At 36.3% G+C, this 26,068-nt stretch overlaps 1 protein-coding gene across 1 annotated transcript in view; it reads right to left on the bottom strand.

Annotated features, from left to right (window-relative positions):
• LOC100538897 (dihydropyrimidine dehydrogenase [NADP(+)]) overlaps nt 1-26,068 on the bottom strand; it is a 67,093-nt gene that overhangs the window by 1,930 nt on the left and 39,095 nt on the right. The window contains exons 4-7 of the mRNA XM_031554950.1: nt 19,922-20,029; nt 16,557-16,726; nt 13,153-13,363; nt 5,276-5,460 (exon numbers count right to left, since the gene is read on the bottom strand). Coding sequence (XP_031410810.1) covers nt 5,276-5,460; nt 13,153-13,363; nt 16,557-16,726; nt 19,922-20,029 — 674 coding nt within the window. The remainder of the gene's footprint in view (nt 1-5,275; nt 5,461-13,152; nt 13,364-16,556; nt 16,727-19,921; nt 20,030-26,068) is intronic.

The following is a 26,068-nucleotide window of genomic DNA, read 5'->3' as shown; positions in this document are numbered from 1 at the left end:
ACTTATGGAAAAGCTTTTGGCCAACTCCCCTGTATTTGCACATTTGAGCAATAAACCCAATTTTCCATTTTGAAAGCAGTCATTTGTTAATTTATTATTATTATTTGTATCCAGAACTGTACACATGTTCTGTGTGGGTATATTTCAGTGGATGATTCACAAATTACTCCATCATTGTATAACTGTAAATACTGATTGCCATAGAGAGATACACAGATAAATAGGTGAAGTGCTTAAGTTACATTGTACCATTTCTTTTCCCAAGCAGGACAGTATAATCTCTAAAGCTGCTCTCAGCTAAAAGGAGTGTTACATGAAAGCAAATCCTAACTAGCAACCTGAGATGAGCATTCTGTGATAAAACAAAATAAATACAATGCAATAGATGCATAAATAAACAAAAATATCTACTAAAGAAGAGAAAGACTTGAGTGAGATGACTGAATTTAGCCATGCAAAAATAGGCCTTTCCTCCTGCATGTAAATTGGTCACAAGCCACTTGCCCAAACATTTCAAACAGGCCTATTCTTCCCACTGAACTATCCTCATGAAGAGCAAAACCACCAGCAATTTCATCAAGGATCACTGAAGAACCTCAAAATGTGCCTATTTGTTTGTGTTGGGGTGGCCTGAGTCTGCCCAGGTAGCAGAACAGGAGAAAAAAAAAAAAATATGAATCCAGGTCTTCAAAAACAAACAGAGACAGGATGCAGCTGGAGGTTCAGTAGCCAGTAGCTTTATATCCCTGCAGATTTATCTTCCTTCATCCTATCACTTCACTTTTAGCTCTATTTATTTTTGCTGTTTTTTCCTCTCAGCACAGTGCTTATAAAAGAAATAAATTTAGTAAGCCCTGATGTGTTGTTTTCTACAAAGCAAAACTTTTGGCAAACTATAATGTTTTATAGGTTCCTGAAAGCAAAATAATCTTTATAATGAAGGATTTCCCTGACAACGCAAAACAAATAGGAAAAGAAAGCCTGCAGGCAAGAGTTTATTTATAATAACTCTTCCCTTGATTTTTAAAAGCAGAGGACAAAGAGCGTGGCTCACTCTTCCTCTAATTTGATGCCAACCAGCAAAGCTAACAATATTGCAGGTACTTATTTTATTGTTTCAGTCTTGGCAATTTTTTGGACACTGCAAGAGCGTGGTAAAAAATCCCCAGCACACAGTGTGCAGTGTCCCTGCCCTGCTCTAACCAGGATATGCCCAGAGGCAAAAGCAGCACAGCCTGTAGTGCAGGGCTGAGACAGAGACTGAGCGTTAAACCTGATAGAATTTGTGACATTCATTTTCTTTAGATGGAGAAAATTCTTAATCACAGTGATATGGTCTAACTCCATTTTTGTGCCGTTAACAAAGACAGACTATGAGAGTGAGTAGTTGTATTACTGGTATTTTTCACAGAGAGTCTTCTCTACAAACCCTACTGCTTGAGAGTTTTTTTTGAATACTTTCATCTCATTCCTGTTTTCGCTCTCTTTTTAAGTCTGATCTTAAAACACAGCTTTTCTCCCTTACTTGTATGTCTTCCAACCTTTTTCCACTTATCTGTTACATGAATTTGTTTTATACACCTTGGCTTTATGAAAGATGTTTATGTTATTTTACAAAAAAATCACAGAATGATTGGAAGGATGCCTGGAGACGATCTAGTCCAATATCCTTGCTCAAAGAGAGTCACCTTGAGCAGGTTGCTCAGGGCTCTGTCCAGTCAGGGATTTTCTAATGCTCCTTTCAGGCTTTCTCTTTCTGGAACAGACATATTTCTTAGTCAATAGTAATGCAGTTAAAATACCAGGTTCCCTGCACGTGCACTGTGTCCAACTTTTTGAAAATGTTTTCTTACTTGTCTCCATGCTAGTGTTTTACATGGTGTTTTACAAGACAAGGGACATTCATCTCTTTTCTTTCAGTTCTCGTGAATAGAAGCAGACAGTATAATTAACAGCTTCAAAGACAAGTTTCCTGGGAAACACCCATCTCTGGTATCGATTATGAAATAAGGTACTTTCTTACATGCTTGCATGTACATTCTTACATGAGAAATATATGAGAAGGGTCAACTTTCAGAAAAGAATCAACAGCTATACTCTTCAGATTTATATTTTTGACAGCATAGATAAATAAATATAATGATAAGTACACAATACTGGTTCAGAGTTGCACAGAACACAAAGATGTGTTCAAAATTCATATTTCACCTAAGTGAAGTACAATTTATATCAGATGGGATCTGGTCCTCTATTCTTTAAGTGCAGAGTGTACATGGCAGTCTCAAAATGTGAAAGATACGGGTCACACTGGCCCAGTAAACATATCAAACAAATAAGCAAAGAGATTTAAATTATATTAAAAAAAAAAAGGCTAATTGTGGAAAAGAGTGGGAAAATCACTTTGTTAGAAGAATTTTAGTGAGAATAAGATGTCATATTGACAGCCAAATATAGGAAAATGCTTCTTAGGTAAGTGTATAAGTGGGGGAGGAGTATAGAGTCAAGGCTGGTGTCTAAACCTTCCTGATCGAGAAAGAAAACAGTGCAAGAACTGTGTTGTGATGAGAGAGCTGTCTTGCTTTCAAAGCAGGCATAGAAAAGTAATAGTTAGTTTTGCAATAATTGTAAATTATTCTGACTACAGCTACTATGTAATAGTTAATAATAAAAATCCCATTCACTGACCAAGAAGAAATGGAAGAAATGGATGCTAACTGAGGCATAGAACAGAAGAGCAGCCTATATTGCTCTGCCAACTACTATAAAGTCACCCTTGGACAAAAGCAAGGGCCATTGTAATCCCCAAATTAAATTCCCAAATTAAATAAATCACGAAGACTAATTTAAATGTGTTTTTACATCATTCACAGAGTAACAAAAAAGTTTGAATCCTGAAAAAATGGGAGTAGTACATAGTTACATTAATTGAAATGGTTGTGTTTGGACCCCTACTGACCCATAGAGAATTGTTTAAAGGAGACTGCATTTTCAAACAGGTTCTACTTCATCTGCCCTTGGTTAGGTTTTGACTGGTCATCTTTATAGAAACTATGCCAACACAGAGCTGCAGGCAACAATTTCTGAAATTAACCTGTGCTTAGCAGAGTGGGCAGAAAATGTTAAGAGGCAGGAGACATTTAGGCAGCTAATGATGGAAAGTTTCCAGAGAAAGAGCAGCCAAGAAGCTTCTGTAAATAATTCCTGATTTTGAACATAAGGCATTTCTACTGGAGACTTCTTGAGTCTAGATCTCATGCTTCACTTGACCATGTGCCAGAGCTTGAAATGATTGGAGTTTCAGGACACATAGCTAGCCCATCTGTTTGTTTAGCCTTTTGTCTGGAGTAGGTTGGGATAGCAGGAGCACACTGTTCAAACAGGAATTTCTGCAAGGAGTTGGGGTGGTGGGGCTTTGTCTCGAGTTGGTAGATATATTTTATGGAATATTTCTATTTTACTAAACACTGACTGCATCATTTATAGATTCAATTACTGAGAGAGCTGCTGATTTTGAAAATGGCTACCTATTTCTGTAACTAAAATGCAAATGAATAGATGATAACAATGCGTTTAAAACCTACCATACTTAATTCAGACACTCATTTCACACAAAGATTCCTTACCTTAAGAATCTCAAAGTAAAGAGAAAATAAGGTACTTTTATAAGGTACTCTTCATTTCACATGGAAAGTTTTCAGAATATGGGGCAGTGGAATGAACATGCAATACATACAAAAGTATGCACCCACATACATCATCTACCTCTACAAACATGAGGGAAACATTATCCTCTCATAAACAACTTCTTTAAAATACAAACCCTCCTCCAGATCTACCAGTTCCAAGAACTGGTAAAGCAAACTGCCAAATTACAGAGCACTCCACCACAGCAACCAGATTTTACTAGGACTGCACATCCAAATAAATGCCCCTGGGCTACCCATTCATCTAACAGCTGGAAAGGTGACACTTGACATTTGGAAACTTTCCTGTGAAGATTGCTGTAAGGATTTCCCATTAGCTTCCTGGTGAGATTGTAAGGTCGAATAAGCTGCCTTGAAACCTGCAAAAGGTAACGGAAATTCTCTAATATCACAAGCCTGCTTGCTTTAAAATTCTAATTCTCAAGCCAGACTATTCAGATTTCTTGCAAAGCATTCAATACATACCAGGGGAAAAGAAAAAAAGGGTCATGGTTTTTTGAGGAAAGCTTTGAGGAGGAAGCAACATGAAAAAGGAGGGGTTTCAAGTGATAGTTGTATTTATAGGGGTTAAAGAGGAAGGAGACAAAAAGGAGATGTCCTGGTATCACAGTTACCCAAATTCACTGTGAGAAATTAAGCAAGTAGGTTGGGGTTTAAAGATGATTCACACTCAGCATTTTCGAAGAGTTGAAGAAGCCAGGACACAAATAGTGCTTTAGATCAAGTGAAAAAAAATATGTGCAGATACTAACAACAAGCTTTCAGTTGAAGTATTTTTAGGAAGTGAAATCAGACCCCAACAGCATGAAATTGCACAAACATGCAATCAGAGAGGCTCTGAGCAGATGGATGGGGGAGAAAGACATCGAGCTGTTACAGTCCCAACTTCAGTTGTTCAACTCTCTTTTGGTGGAAGAATGAATCATGTATCGTATTTCTAAAAAGTTCCTTACACAATGAACACAGTCTTTGTCAGCTGGCTGTCTGCACACGGGCTGTATCTGTCTCTGACAACTCCTCTACAGTTAGTGCTCTCTCCTCAACTAGAAAAGGAAGGGCTAGCAATTACTAGGTTTTTCAAGTCTGTACCCCTTATATTTTCATTACTCAGATAAATTCTCTTTTGTGTTATTTTCCTCTTCGCATTCAGTGACTATTTTGTCTTGTGTTTCCATTTGATCAGCCTCAGTAAAGCCAACTCTGGTTCTCATGTAGATCACGGGAGTTCTCTGTAAACTGTTAATATATACTCCAAAAATGGTGGCAGTATTATTTTTTACTTCACGCAATATTGAGATATTTTACTTTTTTAATAATGATGGACTCACTTCCTTTTTCCCAATTACCAACCAGGACTTCTACTTGCACTGTGTATTTTCTCTGACTGGAATTCACAGCTGGAGTTCAGAAATAGTTTTTTAGAGTTCAACGTTAGGATAATATAAGAGAGCTGGATTCAACTCCTCAAAATCAAGTATGCAATCTAAGTTGAATGACTATGTAATGTGCAGATCACCAAATAACCTAGATTCAAGACTTGCACATTTAACTTATAATAAATAAATAGTTACCTGTATGTATCTGTGCATGTACCAAGAGGCTTGTTTTCCATCATTTACTGATTCCACCGTAGTGTTAGCATGACCACTGATATCACCGCCTGCAAAAACCCAGGGTTCACTCGTTTGCATAGTTTCTGGATCTACTTCAGGAAGACCCCATCTGTTAAACTTGATAGGTGCCATGGCCTCTCTGACTGCAATTAAAATGAAGGACAAATATGTTAACAGAAGAAAGAAAAAAATGCTGCCAGAATCTCTTAAATACATTCTGATTAGAAAAGTGGTTCCAAGGTCTAATTTCTTCACTTAATTAAATGTGAGTTTATGATAGAACTGAAAAATTACTTTCTATACAAAAACATTTATGTTGAGATAGTAGAGGTACATAGTAGCACAACTCAGAAGAATATCATCTACTATATGGAACAGTTCTTTGGTAACATCAGTAAGTGGTCGGTTCCTGTGCCTGCAAAACCAGACGTGTGTACAAAATACAAGTAGACAAGAGTCACAAGAAGTGACTGACTACAAGAAATAATTGCTTTTAGTGTTTTTTTGCCCTCTCCCTGAAAAGAAACAACGTACCCCAGAAGTTACAAAGTCTTTCACACCAGTATTATTTACATCCAAGGGAAAAAAAAATCCAATGCTTCTGAAAACCCCGCTAAGAACAATGCCAACAAAGGAATTTTTTTTCCCCCTCCACCCATAGCTTTGTACTGTACTTTCCACATCAACATGCTTCTCACCTGAAAACTTAACATATTAACTCCTGCACAACTTAACGTACCACATATGATTTTTGAGGTTTAAAGCCAAAGAAGAATGTTTATGGTTGTTAGAAATTCATTCAGGATTTACTTCACACATTTCTTAATGCTCACAACAGAAATGATACACTGCTACTTTTCCACAGGTCATTATCAAACCTGATAGAAAACTTTTATACGCAACATTTTCCCTACCAGGAAATGTTATGCTTTGACAGCTTCGGTTTTGAAAAAGTATATTGATTTAAAGTTTTGTTTTGTTTTTTTTTCTGAAAAAGATACATTATAAAATAAAATAGAAAACACACTGTATTGATATTGAAGCTCAGAACATTCTGAAATTAAGGCTCTATTTGAAGCACACATATATAAAGAGTGAAATTATAGAAACAATAAAAATAAAATGCTTACACAAAGATGATCTTTCCTGGATCATTTTTCACTGAAATTTCTGAATATTTAGATCATCAAGGTACTTTAATTTTTTTCAAACCAGTAAATAGTATATATAAGCATTTTGTGTGTGAACTAATGTTGTCCTTAAAAACATCGTAGATGTAATGACTAAAAAAATCAGACAGTTTGACAAATAGTACTGACTACAAATAAATTATCTTAAAAATAATCTTTCTTTCTTAATGTGATTTTGATTATGCAACTTTTAACATTATTTTATTATCGCTGAGACACTCCAGAATAGCTTCATGAACAGAATCACATTTTCAATAAATATTTTCTGCAGATGTTGATGCCACGTATCAGAGTGAGTTATTTTTATGTGGCTTTAGGTCTAAAGGAACTGAAGATTTTGCCATAAATTGCAGCTTAAAACTGTGCTGTCCCTCAGGGACATACCACTAGCAGATGCAGATTGCCAAGGTCAATTAAACTGATGTTCTTGTGCTGTCATATATGTAAAAGAGAAACCTGCTAGCTTAAAACAAGAATATTTCTCCTACACCAACACAAGGGCAAATTCACACTATTGCCCCAGTGTACACCCAGGTTTACTGCAACCTTCAAAGACATTTTCACACAATGTCATGATGGAATTTTCTTCCCAAGCTCTGCATCTCCCTCCATCTCCAAATCAAATATCACAAGTGTATTTCAAAGAGGAGAGCTGTGTATAATAAGGGGCAAAATAATAAAATCAAAAGCAAGATACAAACATTTAAATCTGCCTATCCCACCTACGCTCTCCTTCTTACCCTTGGCAAACACCAAGTCCATAAGACTCAAACCCAAAATTTCAGATTTTATTTTTTTTCATCTGCTTCAGAAAGCAGAATCACAATTTTAAGCTGAAAGCAGAAGCATTTAATCTATATTCAAGACGTACTGCTTGCACAATCCCTCCTACCCTGCAGAATTTTGCCTTAACTTGGCAAGAATAATATTTGCCTAGTAGCAGAATCAAAAAGTTATGAAATTGCTTCTTTTAAAAATATTTAAATTATTGAAAGGTCATACCAAATAGAACCTTCAGAGGGAGAGACTTTTCAGTCTGGAAATGAGTTTGTTGGGTTGGGTTTTTGCTTTTGTTTTTTTAAGGAAAGTGCCTGTAGTTGTTGACAGTAGTCCTATTATACATCAGTAATATTTATAGATCAATATGTTAACTTCCTCTTTATGTCTCAGACTGTACATCAAGACAACTTTCAATCGTCAATCAGCCATACGTAGGATAACTTACTGACTGCAGTGGTGCCATCTCAGCATGTGGTCTAGACAGTTCTCACAAGTCAAATACATTCAGACTTGTAAAGACATGTTCAGAAGAAAAAAAAAAATCACAGTGGAAAACTTGCCACAGCAGGGTTTGGTACTGGGGTTGGGATAGATGACTATATATTTTTTTTCTCTGAGATAATACCAAACCACAGTCTGTGTATTAGAGGGCAACACACTACTGTCGATGTAGTTTTTCCGCAGGGAATTATTTACAACTAAAAGTTATGACTACTACTTTCTTTTCATCTTGGGGGGAAAATGGGTATTACTTCGGCTAGATCCGCTGCTTTTCTCAAATTCATCTTTGGATTGTTTTGTCCTAAAATAACTGTATGGCCATAATTATATCAAAAGCTTTTTGAGTGCCAAAAAGTCCAACATGCATCTGCTTGAAACACCTCCCCCTAGGGACTGAGGATTTATCTGCCTGATTTCAGTGTTTCTAAAAAATGAGAAAGCGCATTTCCCTTGTGGTACGGTTGACATGGTATCCAGCAGCTATTTCCTTCTGTTTTTCTTATAATCTCCAAGATTTAGGTTAAGTAAAAATAAGGACATGATTCAAAGGCATCTTATATGAGTTCCTAATGTCCTTACAACGTGGATCTTATATCCAGGACAATTTAAGGGATACTTTCTACACTGCCTTCAAGAAGAAGGGAAGAACACTGGTCTTCCCAAGTGGAAGCTTTTTCTTAGCATCTGCAAGGTGTGAGAAAGAACCTTGGAGCCAATCCTGAGCTTGTAAGGAGATGAACCTGGCAATAAGTTTTCTGAGATGCTGTTTGCCATTGAAAAACAAGCGTTCTGTTTTTGTTGGTGCTCTGTTTGGGACAGAGTAATGAGATGAGTGTCTTTCTAATGCTTTCAATCATACACTCTTTAAAGTTCCAAACTAATACAGCTTTTTTTTCTTCAAAATTCAGAGTGCAATCTTGTGCCTCTGTTGCCTTCTCTGTTATATCCTGATGAGATATTATACATAAGTTCCTCTGAATGTAACAAATCCCATTTATTTCCATGGAAAACACAACAGAGACAAAGAGCAAAACAATACTATTTGATAGAGAAAATTCTCAGCTACAAAACACCAATTTTCAACATAGTCAGCACCATTAGCTGTGTATTTTTGCCAGCCATGAAGAAGAGCCTGCATTAACCGCTCATAACAGTCTGCACCAGTGGAGGTGACCCACTATCACACAGCTGAAATTCACCACCCACCACCTCAGTGTGCTCACATCCACTTTTTTGTCTCCATAAATGCACAACAAGCATTAACGAATGTCAGTGGGTGCCATTTTTTTGTGTATGGAGGAATTCAGTGGCACACCTTTACTTCATACGGACTTCCATGTCAGATGTCAATTTGTCAGAGTGCCCTTCTACTGCCATCTGTCATACAGCAACAAAATACATTGGAATATTGTTGGAAGGTTCAGCCTCCGCTGTCATACAACCAACATCTGCCTGTGATGTCGTTGGCCAACCTAGTAACATAGGAGGCATTACTTTCAGAACAGCCCTCATCTGTAATTTGAAATAAACTTTCTGGATGAAAACATACAGTTGAATTATTCTAATGCTATCAAATGATGCTAACACAAATAATACCAAACAAAAGGACAGTTCTGAATATATATTCTCTATTTGCTATATTCACAGAGCAAATAAACACAAATGGAAAAGCAGCAGCAAATTACTGTGCTTGCAAAAACAATATTAAAATATAAGTGAATACAGAAAAAATATTTTAATTAACAAAACAAATCAAATGGAAAAGATTCCTCAAATAAAGCTTTAAAAGTGAATCTGTGTGTTTGACTGCCATGACTAATTATGTATCCATGTAATGTGTGTTCAATTTGGGCTTATTTAAATAGCAGAAATGCTCATTAGCTGCAGTATATCTGTGAAGCTTCAATAAACAGTTTAATGGTTTTTATGTTTAACCAATTTCATAAGTTCCTGTAATTTTAGCTTTAGTAGCTCATTAATGTTATTTTTGATATCCATCTTACAGACTTCCTTTACAGTGAGTAGAAGCACTACTTCAGAAAAATACAAATACTCTGTATCTTTCTTAATCTGAAATGTAAAACTGTAACTATCACACACACCAACAGTCTCATTAACTGCTGATGCTGCCCAGTCTGGAGGCCCAGAAGACAAAGGAAGACAATCACACTTCCCATCATCTCTGCCCCACTAATGTACTGAAACAGGAATAAAAGTGCTTGAACTGGTTAAAGCTGTGCCCAAGTATACTGGGAGAGGCTCTTACTGAAAGACTGCTGCCAACTATTTTCTGCCTGTCACTAGCTTGCTGCACAGAATGTATGTTGCCAGTCTCTACACAGTACACTTGTCTTACACTCCATGTTGGAGCACATTCTGACCAAGTGTACTATTTTCCACAATTCTGTCATGGTTCTCTACATAAGGTCCAGGTTCTTCACATAAATATACAAGAATATATGAGAACAAAGACATTTGTTCCAGAGCAAAATTTTGCAGTCCCGAAATGTTGTTCCCTTTTGCTTATCAGAAAACAAACAAACAAACAAACAAAAAGTACTCAAAGTTTAGACTTTAAAATCAACTAGACCTGTTTTGAATAGGATGTTGAGGCTGTATGCACTACTAGGATGTAATTAGCATTACATGTGTATATGTTGATTAGCTGCAATTTAGAATGTTGCCAGAGATATTTCAGTAATACATTGCAGGCCTCCAAAATAATAAAGCAGGCAAAAAAGCTGGAGCATCAGAAAGGGTACAAAATTTTCTTTCATCTGTTATTTATGTTAATCAGTTATGATGGTTGAAGAGTTTGGCAATCTATGCAATAACAGTAATAATAATTAAAAAAGCAGCTTGTGCTTGCAAAATCCTTTTACAACAACAAAGAAAAACTTTATTTTTACTCTATCTGTAGTAGATTGATTAACCTTTTTTTTTTTTTTTTTTAAACTGGTTTCAGTAAAGTACCAATGATCTTACAGCAGCCTAGAGGGCAACACTCCTGCTTTGTCTATTAGCAACTTCATGAGCATAAAACGGATTTACAACTGATTTCTTTTTAGTGAATGATGCATTTATGTGATTTCCAATGGGAGGATGAATATTTACTGAACTGTTGTTTAAAAACACAATTAGCATATTATTTAAGAAAAAGAAAAAGACTAAGCATCTACTGTGAGTGCATGGAATTTTTGGTGGAAATGTAATAGTTACTACACTAGAGAATATGAAACAGCTTGATGAGGATAATATACTAGAAAAAGCTCTCTAACCTATAGACTACTTCTGCTCAGTCCAGCAGCGCACGCGTCTTTGTGCCGTGTTAAGCAAAACAGGTATATCAAAGAATGTCCTACACTTCTCTGAAAAGGGACTAAGTCTCATTTCATTCCCTTTGGTTCTCATAGCATCTTCTTTATTCTTACATCAGTAACATCAACATTAAACATTATTAACAAGAAATAGACAAATCCTATTAGTTTAACCCATACCAATACTATACCACCTATACCAGCATCCATTATTGCCAGAGATGCCTTATAAATTAGATCACTGACAGAACTCAGTTGCAAACTGTTGTTGTGCAACAAAAAACATGCTTATTCAACATGCATACGAGTCATCTAGAAATGGAAAAATTCAGACTGTAAGGGCCCTCTGGAGATCATGTAGTCCAAACTTTTCTTCAAAGTTAGATCAAATTCAAAGCCAGACTGAGTTGAAACTGGACAACGTCCTGAGCAAATATTTCTGGTGTTTTCTCCTCAAACTCTTATTGGAGAAATCTGAATATTTCCATCCCTTGAATACAAAAATATGATGCCTTTTAGAAAGACATTAAGAATATAAGATATCTGGAGGTTTTCATGTGTCTTGCTGTCGTTCCTTTTTGTTGTATATGCCTGAAGATTTGGTTGTAATTCAGCTCGATGGTGAAAAGTAAATTGAACTTTCATTAGACCAGCTTAGGCAAAAAATGAAGGTTTAAAAGTAACTGAAATGGTGTGCTCAGAGTAAGTATTTTATTCCCTCCAGTCTTAGTCTTTTCACTTTCACAATGTACAAAACAAATGCTGATATTTCCTGCCTCTTTCTTTATAATTTGATTTCCGTTTTAATAGCAGTTTCACCAGAAATACATTCTGAAATTGAAGAGTGTTGCTCTTCCCCAAGGGCAACGATTCTCTTCTTTTATGATCAGATTGCTACATGATTTTTTTCCCCTCAAATTTTGTGTTCATATTTAAAAACCTCACATGTCATTTAGAGGGTGAATGCATAGCAGAAAATACAAGGCTGGCACATTATCATGGCTAAGCAACACAATAAAGTTTGCCCTTTTAGATGAAGCAGTTTGCAATGTAGGAGAAAAACAGAATCACTCCTTTATCACAAGTTCTATGAATCACAACGAAACAAACTGATTGCATAGACTAATATTTGATTTATCACATGAGGTTATAGAAACCCTTCCAAAGACTTAAACCAGAGGACTTTTTAAAATTATCAACAACCAAACATTCTAAAATTGTTCATCTGTTTTTACTTTCAAGTCACCTTTGATACATGCATCTGAACTCTTTAACCTGTGTGAGAGAACACAGACTGAGCTTTGCTCAGTTCTCATGTTCTTAGTTGAACTCATTTTCCTCTGCTCTCTTTTGCATCTGAGTAATATGTTGAGACACTGAAAGGCCATCTACCTACCAATTTCTTTATACTTATTATTGAACTAAGTACATGCTTTCCCTTTTTATTTCTTTTCTTTTTTTTTAAAGACCAAAGTTTGTAAAGTACAAGTAAACAATGAGACATACCGAGAAAAGCACAGAAGAATTTAACAAATCCTGCATGTATGAGAGAAGCCACAGTCCTCTTGGGTATGTATAAGAAGTGAGTGATGCTCGGAGTGGCTAAACCAGAATAACGAATCTGTCTTAATTCTTAACTAATTCTTAATTCAACAGGTTAAAAAGGTTTCAGAGATCAGATCAGTCCAGTCTGAAGTTGTAGTATAATGAGTTTCTCTAAGGTTAATTAGTGAGCCCAGGAGAAATCCCCAGGAGTATTCTTTGTTATCCCTTTTGCACTGAGAGGAAAGCAAGATACATACTGAGCAATTGTACCTCTAATTTGGGTTCCTGTTCTAGTCAGTAACATACAGAACACTGATGTTAATCATACTCTTAGTTTTGTCCTAAGAAGTATAATTAAAGGGCGAACAAAATTCTGTTGAAAGGACTGAGTCACAAGCTTTGTAATCTCCTGAAGACTCATTTCACAAAACCGCCAAAGGACACAAAATGGCTGCAGCTAAAACAACAACTAGTATCTGTGAAATGCATTACTCAGGGTTACCTTCAGCATCACGTAAAACTGAACCAAAGGCACTGATCACCACGTCAACTTTCAGACGAACAACCTGATCCTCATCTTCTTTCCAGTTTCCATCACTGTCCTGTTCAGTTCGAACAAACTCCATTGCAACAATATGTCCATTTTTAAGTACAACTTTCCGAGGTGAGAGGAAAGGCAGAAATTCACACCTCTCTTCTTTTGCAAGTTCCATCTGTAGAGTAGAAGTAATGAAATAAATAAGTAAACATGATAAGTTTTATGAAAAGTTCACTCAAGATGTTACCACACGTTCTTCTTAAGCAGAAGGCACTGAGTATGTTATACTGATAGGCATCCTAATACTGATTTCTGTGCTACTCAATCAATCAGTTTCTAGACAGTAGCATTCGTTAGATTTGCAATGCAAATGGTTTTCTGACACATTTACATCCTTTTTAGGAAAGACAGGCTGGTGAGGTGAGGTGGTGAGTTGCTCTTTATGTGACAGAGGAACTAGAATGTATCAAACTCCACCTGGGGGTGAAAGTCAATCACATGGAGAGGTTGTGGGTGAGAGCAAGCTAATACCAGTGACACTGCTGTGGGTGTGTACTACGGGCCACCTGATCAGAAGGGGGAAATTGATGAGGCCTTCTACAAACAGCTGGAAGTTGCCTTGTGGTCCAGGGCACTGATACTTATGGGGGATTTCAATCACCCTGATATTTGTTGGATAAAAACAATCCAGGCATGCATGGTCCAGGAGATTCCTGCAATGTGTTGAAGATAACTTTCTAACACAGGTGGTGGAGGAGCCGATGAAGAGAGGTGTGCCGCTTAGCCTCGTTCTTACTAACAAGGGAGGGCTCATTGAGGGTGTAAAAGTTGGAGGCACCTTAGGATCCTGCAATCACGAGATGGTGGAGTTCAGGATCTCATGTTAAAGAAGCAAAGCAACAGGAAAGATTGCTGTACTTCAGGAGAGCCAACTTTAACCTCTTCAGGGACCCTCTTAGAGATATCCCATGGGCTAGAGCATTGGAAGGAGAGGGAGCCCATGAGAGTTGTTTGACACTCAAATGCTGCTTCTTCTAAACTTAAGATCAGTAGCTCCCTAAGAGTAAGACATTAGAGAAAGTGACAGGAGACCTCCATGGATGAGCAAGGAGTTCACTGACAAACTCAAAGGGAAGAAGGTCCAAGAACAGTGGGAAAAGAGCTTGTCCATTTGGGAAGAATATAGGAATATAGCCAGAGCCTGCAGGGATGCAATGAGGAAAGTTAAGGCCCACTGGGTATTTAATCTGGCAAAGGAGGTAAAGGATAATAAACAGGAGGAATAACCACATGCATCAGTACAGGTTAGGGGCTGACCCGCTGGAGATGAGTTCTGCAGAGAAGGACCTAGGGGTCCTGGTAGATAACAGATTGGCCAGCAACATGCCCTTGTGGCCAAGAAGGCCAATGGTATCCTGGGATGTATTAAAACGAGCATGGTCAGTAAGTTGAGGAAGTTGATGATCCCCCTCTACCCTGCCCTGGTGAGGCCATATCTAGAGTACTGCATCTGACTCTAGCTCCCCAGTTCAAAAAAGACATGGATCTCCTAGAAAAGTCCAGTGGAAGGTGACAAAGGGCCTGAAACATTTCCCATATGAGGAAAGGCTGAGAAATCTGGATCTGTTCAGCCTAGAGAAGAGAAGGCTGAGGGGATCTTATCAATGTTTATAAATATCTAAAGCATGGGAAGCAATTTGACGGGGCCAAACTCTTTTCAGTGGTGTATAGTGATAGAACAAGCAGCAACAGCCAAAAACTGGAACATAGAAAATTCCACACTGGAATCCACAGCACTGGAACAGGATACCCAGAGAGGTTGTAAAGTCTCCTTCTTTAGAGATATTTAAGATCTGTCTGGATGACTAGCTGTGTGCTGTACTGTAGAGTAACTACTTTAGTATGGTTGGACTTGATCTCTAGAAGTCCCTTCCAACCTCTGCAATTCTGTGATTTTCTGATTATCTTATTCTTCCTTGTCACTTTGAATAACCTCTTTGAGGACCGAAGACCTACCTTTTGCAACTGTCTATGCTTTAAGAGGCATAGCATTAATTAAGCACATGATCCAATTTATGTTTTCTATGATTGTGTTTATTATCAAATGCCAAATACCATGTGTATATAATAGCACGACAGCCAATACTTAATATTCTCTGATGTGGTAAAATTACCAAAGTCTAACAGCATGCCTTAGTAGAGACTTCAGTATTTGATTGTCCTTACTTGACAAATAATGTAAATCTATATCTTTTACATGTAATATCTTACAAAGTATTCAACCTGACATCATTCTAGCATGGCCATTACTAGCCAAAGCTATTTTTAATATTTTTTTTTTCAAAACTGCTGTATGATGTGATAACATGAACATTGATAGCTTTTAGGAATTGACCTAGGCTGCTAATAAAGATTTGGGTTCAGAGTGACAGCTGATTCTTAACGAGGAAGAATCTGAATAGCATGAATCTTTGCTACAATGACTTCAGTAATTTCACGGTGTTTAGATGTCTTATTTTAAGTGCAACAGAAACATAATTATGCTTCAGAACATCTGTTCTTTGTTTTTCCTCTTCCATCCACTTTGCATAAGATCTCTAAGATGTCCACCTTCTTGAAAAGAGATTATCAAATTCCAATAAATCCTTTTTTAAAGACGCAATTGAGGTACTACTAGGTAAAATCTTTCAAAAGTATGAAGGATATACCAAAAAAAATTATAATGAAAGAAGCATCAAAATAAGTAAATCTAACCAGAAAAAAAAAAAAAAAAATTCTTGCTATACAGATAAATTGAGGAGGTGTAGTCAGTTTCAGAATTTGCAGATGTCCTGATAAATGCCACAGTGAAAAGCCAAACTAAAAATCAGTTTGAACACTGAAATATGTGATTAATGTCATCTCTCTACTGCCATTGGCAGTGATTCAAACAAAAAATCATCACAAGTAATTTCCTTACAAGAATTTAGAGACTCCCTGAGCTATGTCAAGATCACTGAGATTCACTAGGTAGCAGCCATAAAGTCCATTCCTTGGACCTGAAGAGCTACCTATAATACTCAAATGCCACATGGATCTCTCTGGGGTGCCTCCAAGATTTTCAGACCTTTACAGATTTCTACTTTACAGGAAATTTTACCCTTTTTAGGCATCTCTCTGACTTTACAGGGTACAACAGAGAAGTGACTTCTCCAAAGAGTACATAAACTGAGCTTTAGAGCTTAAATAAATGTTTATACACATTTTAAGAGCATTTTTAAAAACAAATATTTTAATAGATATCTTTTAAGTACCCACACCGCACTTTCAGGCTCAGCAGAAATAACAACCATTATTCCTTTTTATAAATAGTGCTTTTTAACTTTTACCTCTTCTGGGACAGCCCTGATATTAGTGAAGCCCTTTCTGAAGACCACAAACACACGACGAGCTCCACAGCGTAAAGCAGATGTTGCACAGTCAAAAGCAGTGTCTCCTGCCCCAAGTACAATCACAGTTCCATGTATTGATGGCAATGGAGAGTGACAGGCACACATCCCTGAAAGATGAAAGGAAAAACCCCATTTTCAAGTATGAGAAACCATTTCTGCTTGACAGCTCAAAAGGTACTTGTACTCAAAGCAGTGTAAAATTGCATCTTACAGTTTCTAAGCATGGAGTGTCACTATCAAATTATTCTGCTTCACTGAAAGACAGTTTTACTCCCATTTTTAAGATACGCTCATATACATAATTTTATAGTCAGAACTTTAAGGAGCAGCACCTTTCTATCTGGAAAGGATACAAATGATGCAGTTCTAGTTTTGTGAGTCCTTTTGGGCAGAAATTGGCATTGTAATATGCATTTATTCAAAAATTAAGCTTCTCATATATCAGACTCAGTATCATGATGGCTTAAAAAAACCCAACTCATTATGAATATCACTTGGTTTTTTTGTTTGTTTGTTTGTTTTTTTAAGAAAACTTTTCAGTGGTTGATAGATTTGGATGATAGCTTCTCAGAGTTAGCCCCTTAGTCACAGTTCTCTGTAAGGCATTTATGCTGATGTGGTTCTCAGAAACTATTCCCTATGACAGCTGAACATCAGGCAGAAAGATTATTATTATACTAATTTCTAAACGTTGCACTGGGAAAAATAGTTGATCTACAGTAGTTTTCACAAAGTCTTTGCAGAAAGTTACATGCAGAGAATGTTGACATTGTGTATTTGTTACCCATAGCTTGTATTTTAGGATTCACTCGGTGTATTCTTTGCATTAAATTCCACTTTGCTATCAGTTTAAGTAGAACTATTTATTAGGGAAACTACTGCAATTTAAAGACAATGCCATAAACAATATAATGTTACATTCTCAACCAGCCTGTGATAATTTCAGTCAGGAGAAACTAACCGTATAATCACTGCACTGTGACTTGAATATCCTGCTACAGCAGTAGCAGATTTCCAACATTCTCAGTTGTACAGAAACACAAAACTACTGTTTTATTGAATAATTTGTAATTTAAACACAGAAATGGATTAGAAATATATATCCTCTCTCCGCTTGTAAAATGCTTGATATAAGGCAAATGCTATCATTTTCCCCCATGTATATGGAATTGCATTTGCCATTTACTTAATAAGCTTCCTATTCTAAAATTCTCTCTAAACTTTTTTTCTCAGGTTTATTTTTAATGAATTTAATCCTCCACAAAAACTGCACACCGAATAACAGAAAAAAAACAAGTGCAAGAGTGGAATGGCAGCTCAAAATGCCATGGCAAACCTAGCCTAGAGTGGAACAGTTGTGTTTGTCCACTTTGTTCTTTATTTCTCCAATAGCCCATGTCTCAGTTTTCTGAGTATTTTCAGAAGGCTGGAAGGATGCAGTGAAACAAGAATTTGAAATATAAGCTAATGGTAACAAAGCCACTCACAAGTTAAATGACTGTGTATTTACCAAGGGAATCTCTTTGGAGGAAAGTATAACAAGCATGCAGAGTACTGTCTTTTTTAAAGTGGGTAAGTTTATCATTCAGAGAAATGTCATAGTAAATCTGAGGACAGAGCAGAATATACAATACATATAAAAATATATTATATAAAATATTATATTTTAAAAGTTTGTTCTTTAGAGAGCAAGAGTTGACTACAGCAGCAAACAGACTCTAGGAAAATTAAGATAGAGAGACCACGTTAACAAACCACACTAAATAGCAATCTATTACTGCTAGTCAGAAAAAAGTTTATTCTTCAAAGTTTATCTTTTTATATTTATTTTAGACTTAATATAAAAAATATAATTACATATTCTGGTAAATTGGAATGCTACATTGCAGCATTTAAAAAGATGCAGATCATAGTTTTATAGACCCTCATTCAGGCAGATACCTTTGAGTACACTATTTGTGTGTATGTATATAGAATTCTATGAAGTATCTTTAGTCATATTACTATGAGGGGGAATTGTTTTTAAAGACTTGCTTTGCTTTTGTTAATCAAAAAATGTTTTGAAGTGTATATTCTCAACCTGTCTCATTTTTAAACAACCCTTTCACAAAAAAAAAAAAAAGGGAAAGGAAAGGTAAAGAAAAAAAAGCAACTTTTTCTCCCAACTCATTTGAGCTCACTGAGCTTAAGAACATATATAGAAAAAAGCATTTGATCAAAACAGCAGAGAGATAGATGGGGAGAGGCACAGAATTTTCCTTCCTAAATATTTTGTATAAAATGGAGTAATAAACTTTACTTCTGCATGCAGAATACTTTGCCACAGGAGGCATATTCTTTAACACACTAATAAAGTCTTCTAAATAAGCAGGCAACCCTATTTGATGCTAAAAGAAGTTTCAGAATGGCTCAAATAAAAATGTTTTGCAGATGAAAGTGGTATATGTGTGGTTAAATATGTGGTCACCTGCATAAAACCACATACTACACTAAGAACACACACACATATATATAACCAGAAAATTGTACGTGAACTAACTTTTATTTTTATCAGCATACTGGAGAATCTAGACTGAGTGAATATCACATAAAAATCACAAGTCTCATGTCATCCATCCTTCCAGAGCTTATGACATCACTTTCAGAGCCACCAAAAGTATCTATACTCCCTGGGTAGAAAAATCAGCCATTTCTGCACTCAAAACAAATCTGTAAAAGCATAAAAGGCTGCATTTGATGCCAGTATACCTGTCTGGCTCCTATCATACTAAAGCTGTCCTGAGTTTTTTTGGGTAGGGAACTACTGACCCTTTAAATGTGATTGCGAACATTCAGCACATGATTGACTTGGGATAATGGTGCTACAAGTAAAACAAATTATCAACAATGTACAAAGTAGCTGTTTATGTGGGTCAACAATGCTTAAATATCAGTTTTCAAGACCATCCTATATTTACCATGTGTTATTTATTTATATCAATACATACAAATGAGAAGCTTATTATATCTATAGAATACAATTCAATATAACAAACATAATTTATTGTGAGTAATAGATAGCCAGGTTCATAGATTTTTATATTTTATATGACTATTTGCTTTACAGTCTCTGGAACTGATGTTAGTTACCACACTCTCCTGAGGTTGCAGCTCACCAGGAGAAAACCTTGGCCCAGAACTTTTTACAGGGAGGTGCTGTGTAGGTGGATGCGATGCTGTATAATCACCTGTGCATTTTGATACCTCAGGAGCTGCTAATGACTTACTGAATATGTTTATAACAGAAGCAAAGTATCACACACCTGGCTTACTTGCCACAGCTACCAAAGGTAGGAAGTCTTTTGATGTGTAAAACCCTTGATCCATTTTCAGCCCTTGGAATATACTGTCTCTGTTTGGTTCTGGTAAACCTGAAACAGATATCTTAAGGTAGATCAGAACTGTCAGGGAAATTTCAATAACAAAAAAAATTTCACATTACATGAACACTCTCAAAAGTAAACACAATACAAGTAGTCCTACAAAACCTCAGATGTTCAAACAAACAAAGAACATCACAAATGACAGCAGCATCATATTTGTTGTCAGCAGCACACAGAATGGTTGATCTGTTAATAGAACCGGCATTAGAAAACAGGGTTGTTGAATAACCTGTGCACTCAGATTAACTCATACCTAAATAAATGCAAAGAATAGGGTTAAAGAAAACAGAACATACTAGATGCAGAAGGAGAGAAGCTACTGGGAAAACCATGATTCTCATAAACTTTTCCTACATAGCTTTACTTGCATGCACAACTCAAACTCCTGGGTATCAGTTCTGTTCCCTTTGTTTTGAGGTATTATTCAATACAGCTAGTTTCCAGGTAACACAAGCAAGGCAATAGTGAATGGCCTAATTTATTTGTAATGGGGCATGAGTGGTGATGGTGTTTAAATTTCTTATTTCTGACTACTTGTATATCATCATTTTTTTTGTCGTGGTTGACTGTATTCTCCAAACCCTGAAGTCCTTATTTGCTGACATTTTTTTGTAGTTAATTAACAGCACAAATTTATCCAAAAGCAGTAGGATACAGACAGTGATTCTCTTCACAACCAATGAAAGAAACAAATATCTTTTGATTAAAACAAAATAGCAAAAAGTATCTTCCAATTGTCAAAGACAGGCTTTGTGCTGCTGTTTATACATTTGTTTATACATTATACAGCACAGAAAACTGTCCAGCCAGCACAGAAGTTAAAACTTTTTTTCTTGCAAATGGAATAAATTAGGGTATTTTCAACATAGCTTTGTCTTTCACATTTAAATAAAAAAAATCATATTCCCATGAAAATATGCTAATTAATAATTACATATTGAAGCGGAGTAAATGTCAATATTTCTTTCTTGGAAAACACAGAGTAACCAAGGAGCCCTTAGAACCAGTAGGCAGAAATGAAGTAAACAAAGTAACGTACTTCCCTCCATTCCCAGACATGGATGGCAGCACTGATCTTTCATTGCTTGAGATATATTGGCTGCTGGTAGAAAACCTCAATAACACTGCTTCAGCACAAACTGCAAAGCAGGACTGTACTTTGAGGAATGCTATTTTGAGTAGGAAATGGTTAGGACCTTTTTCTATTACTGAAGTACCAAAAAGATGTCTCATTACTGAAAGATAACAAGACTCAGTTGTAGGAACCCCAGGATTTTCTCAGGAGTGGCCTCACGTGGGGTAAATTTTTCTACCCTCCACATCTTTGAATGAAGTTAGTATAAGTCAAGGGGAAAAAAAAGTCTATATTTAGCTTCAGCAGCTTCTGTGAAAAAAATGAAATTTGACTTCACTGAATTCAAAAGGCAGGCTTACAAACCAAAAAGCAAATGAAAATCAGCATTTCAAATATCTCACGGTTTTGAGTACTTTCTTGATCTCTGCTGATAAACAAAACTATGAATCAATTGCTTTCTAAACAGTGCTGCTCTATAGCAGGATACTGAGAAAAATAAGGTTAAAAAATATATGCTTCTACTGAACTTCAAGAACTTTGAATGCTGTACTTCCTATGTAGACTGGAATATCAGCTAATTAAGAATGAATAATGGATATTTTAAGAGGCTGACAGAAATACTTCATGCTACTGAAACTCTAAAATGCAAGAGCCATTAAAGAAATTATCTTTAAAAATGTACAAAACCTGTATATATTGCTAAAGTACTTATGACAAGTGCACCTTGGCAAAAGTTTTCTGTGCCTACTACAGGCAAAGGACAGAGTAGTGTATCTACTACAATTGATATAAATATAGACTACCACAGTAATCTCACTTTGATTTCAGGAGAAAAACTTTTGTCACTACTGGGAGGTGCGGAGTGAATTAAAGATATTTTCCATTCTATCTTTTGTCTACCCTCTTTTGAGCACAAGGAGAAAATCTCAAATATTTTCCCACTTATTTCTGACATTTATATAATCCCCCTAATAAAAGTGATTCCATCTCTAACAACATCAGTAGTTCAGCTCCCACTGGTTGAAGAAAAAAACAGAATTAAAGAAAGTTACAGTGTCCAGGGTTCAGGTTTATCTTAAGTGCAACGCTGCTGAAATCAAAGAATTTATATTATGAGTGTTCTCGATCAAACAACTTTTAGTCTGGCTAATATAACCAACCAACAAAACAAAGCTCAGACAGTATCCATGGCATTTTCTGCTATTTATTTTACTGTTTTCATTTTTATTATAATAACATGAAAATCCATTTTCACTTTTCAATATCTATATTTGAAGGAAATGCTGGGAATTTTCCTCTTCTTCCTACAAACACTTGGCACAGTTTCACTGCAAGTTGTACTGAATTCTGATGTATCTTATACTACTGCTTAGTACTTGCCTTTAAAGTGACAGCATTTAGTTCTGTTAAAATAGAGATTATGTATTTTTTAAAGCTAAGAGCTAAAAAAGCTAAAAGTCAGGCAGACAGAAAGAGATCAGAAACTCGTAAGATTCACTTTTGAGAGATGTCATTTCACAATAAACAGCCACCTTACAGAAGTGTGCTTTACAGAAGGATCAAATATTGATAAATAGTCAACAGCCTCCCAGGAGAGAGAAGGTTTGATGTAGAAAAAAAAGCTACAGAGGAGAAATACTGTTTTGTGCAAATAATTTTGGAGAAGAAATAAAATTTAAAACCAAAACAAAACAACAGTCGTCTATGAAAGACATAATTTAGGTCAAAATAATGAAGGAAGATAAATACCCTTTGAAGAAGAATCAAAGAAAATCTTTAGCAAAAGGGAATTTACGCATTACAAAATAGCCAAGAGCCACTCAAGAAGAAAAGCTTGCAAAAACATGAGGTCTTTCCTTTAGGTTTTAGGCTAAAACCAATGTTAGTAATTTCTCTACTCTCCATATCCACCTGAAAGCCATCTAAAAGTGTTTATTTATTACTTGATATTTCTTGTACTAAAATGATCTTTTGCTGCTCTAGATCTGCCTGTAAATAACCTATACCAAAATCTAGTGATAATAATTTCCCTCACTGAAACTGAAGAACAACTCTTCTGAAGGGTAATCAAAAGAAGGTAGCCTGGAATTACAATTCCATTCTGGCTTTGCTCAATGTACTCTGCAAAGGTACAGAAGCAGCAGGCTACTGCCCAGCTCCCTGCCTACAGCAGCCAGAGCTCTGGAGCTCCTGCAGCCTCAGTCTCTTTACCTGCTGATTCCAGGAGACAAGCTTCTGAAGCAGCCAATATCCAAACCACACACAGGCTACAGGAAAATGTCACGTGCTAAGAAAGCACAAACATTGTGAAAATAAAAGCTAGCACGGTAGATCTTGTTCAGCTTCTCAAAAGCTAATCTAGACAGTCCCAGTGTGGTTCAGGTATAGCATAGAAAACAAATGAACTCCACTCCTGACCCTCTGGTATTCCATGCCCTGCCTTCTCTCTCCAGGTTCTCCAGCTATCTCCCAAGAAACATCACTCTTAGCACGAAAAACCTCCCCCCTTCTTTCTTCCCTCGAAACACCATAATCCCTTCTGCAGTGGGCTGTACCTTAACTCTTAGTCCTTCTATCAAGTCTGACCTATTATATAATTTCTAAAGTCATACTAGTGACGTTGTAAAACACAGGCTTTAACCATCCACTTTTAAAATCCTTTATGTATATACATACATATAAACAAAAAGGTAAATATTAGAAGAAACAATATCTACTACTTATCATTTTACTCTTTGTTCTCACAATACAGATACATGCTAATTTACTTAACTGTAGGTGTCAAGTTCTTCATCTCTATCTGAAGAGATACAATATAGACCCTTTTACAATTCCCTAGTCCAGATGAAATATGAATTACAAAATTATTAGAGTCAATCTGCGAGATATACAAAGGCAATCTAAAAGAGTGATGCATACACAATGCAGTGGATTGGCATGCAAAGAAATGCACCTAGTCCACTTGGTTGCTGCACCGAATAACTCAAGGCATGACAACATATCAGTCAGCAAAGTCTAAAAAGGAAACATGTACTGCTGCTATTACTGCAAGCGTTAGCCTGGTCTGGAAAGGAAAACTGATGTGGGAGTAGAGGCACAGCATGTATCTCTTTCCTATTATGATCAAATCCCCTCTCCCCAGAAACAGGAATGCCTTCTGAACCTGAAATCACTGTTTGAATTACTTAAATCTGACATGTTTGGGCAGATTTGCAGTTTCATATGAACTTCTCAGCCAGTCTTAATAACTGACATCCAAAATAAGTCCTGTTCCTTGGAAAGGGTCAAGTGTAGTTTTCATTGGCAGCTGACTGAAAACAAATCTCCAGAACAAAAAAAAAAAAAAAAAAAGTAGCTGAAGTTGAAGTGTAAAAATATATAAAAGCCTATGAGAAGCAAATTTACTACATCATTGTGAAGTTTTCTTTTTTTTTCCCCACACTAGGCACTGATGAGTTTTTGCTTCGTTTTTCGCTGCATTAATACAACATTCTGGAATAATTTAGGCTGCATCACGTAAACAAATGAGGAACTGGGCTCTGTCAAGTAAAGTTCCCACTCATTGTCTTAGCTATTACTGTTGTGAGAGTTGAGAGTTTTCAAGCAGAGAGCTGGTTGAATTGTTTTTACCAACCCCACGTTTTAGGTAAAAATGTAAATTCATTTTGGCTAAAGCAATTTGTTTGGAATACACTAAGAACTTTTTTTTTTAAAGCAAAGATGCTGAGTTTTAACATTTTTAAATGAATCTTTCAACTGCTTCAAAATACATTACATTTAGAAATTCATCCAAATTTATTTCAAAAGAAAACAAAGAAAATTGGATGTATGTACATATTTTTTTTCTTCCTGACCAATATCAAACTCCTTTCACCAGTTTGTAACTTCTTTTTAAGTGTTTCCATGTCAAACAAACATGGAATATTAGATAGAAAATCATAGGATTAAGGAAATCTTTGAACCTTTTGCCATATCTATGAAAATAGAGATGTTTCTGAGCAAAATATGATTTTAAATACATGTTTACAGGAAAAACTCTGCCAGACACTAAATAAATAAAGATCTCTCTTCAGTACATGCCCTATCCTTTCTGGCAGGGAATATTCTGAAGAATAGGGGCACAGAAGATCCTAGGACTAGGTGAAACTGTCAGAATCTGAACTTGGGAATTTTATAAGAAAGTGGATGCAATCAGAAGAAACATACGATTAGTTTCATATCTGCTTTTATGGCAATACAAGTCTGCTGAAACAATATCTGAGAGGCGAAGACTAGACAAACCAAGACCCAGCCTGCTAACCAGCATAAGAAACTTGAACACAAGGAATAACGTGTCACAGGTTTAGCAGTAGCAATAGCTCACTTTCAGTAGACTGATGAATAAGAGCAAGTTCTGGCCACTCATGTGCCCTGTGGAAATGAACAATGGAATTCTAGTGGAGAAACTGATACAAATATCAGAAAGGAATTAACATGGTCTGATGAGCTATTCATTAATATCCTATAGCATATTTGTGTTTCTTAAAAATGCTGTACAGTAGATACAGATCTAACAATCACTCTCTGAAAGTAAGTTTCTAAATCCACCATTTCCCTCCTGAAAGTGACCTTTTGAATTAACAATAAAAGTCTTTGGTACACATGTTGTCTCATCTGCCTGCTCTTTTACCTACTTAAGTGTTCCAATTTGCTCCTCGTGTTTCCATATAAAAATATTTTAGGCGTAACACTTCTGATAGCATTTCTCGCTTCCCAGAGACTTACAGCCACAGATCCCATACAGTCAGAGGGACCATGAAGGGGCACAGCAGAAAAGAACACGAGTAAATTCCAAACACACAAGCATCCTTCAATATTTCTGAATGTTCTGTTCTTCAAAAAGTCTGGCTTACATTCTAGGGACATGGAGATCAGAATCTGTGCATAAAAAGCACTTTTATTCTACATCTCAC

Source organism: Meleagris gallopavo, chromosome 10, assembly GCF_000146605.3.
Source record: "Meleagris gallopavo isolate NT-WF06-2002-E0010 breed Aviagen turkey brand Nicholas breeding stock chromosome 10, Turkey_5.1, whole genome shotgun sequence".
NCBI lineage: Eukaryota > Metazoa > Chordata > Aves > Galliformes > Phasianidae > Meleagris > Meleagris gallopavo.
The sequence above is the reverse complement of the archived record's forward strand: the minus strand, read 5'-3'. Positions and strand labels throughout refer to the sequence as shown.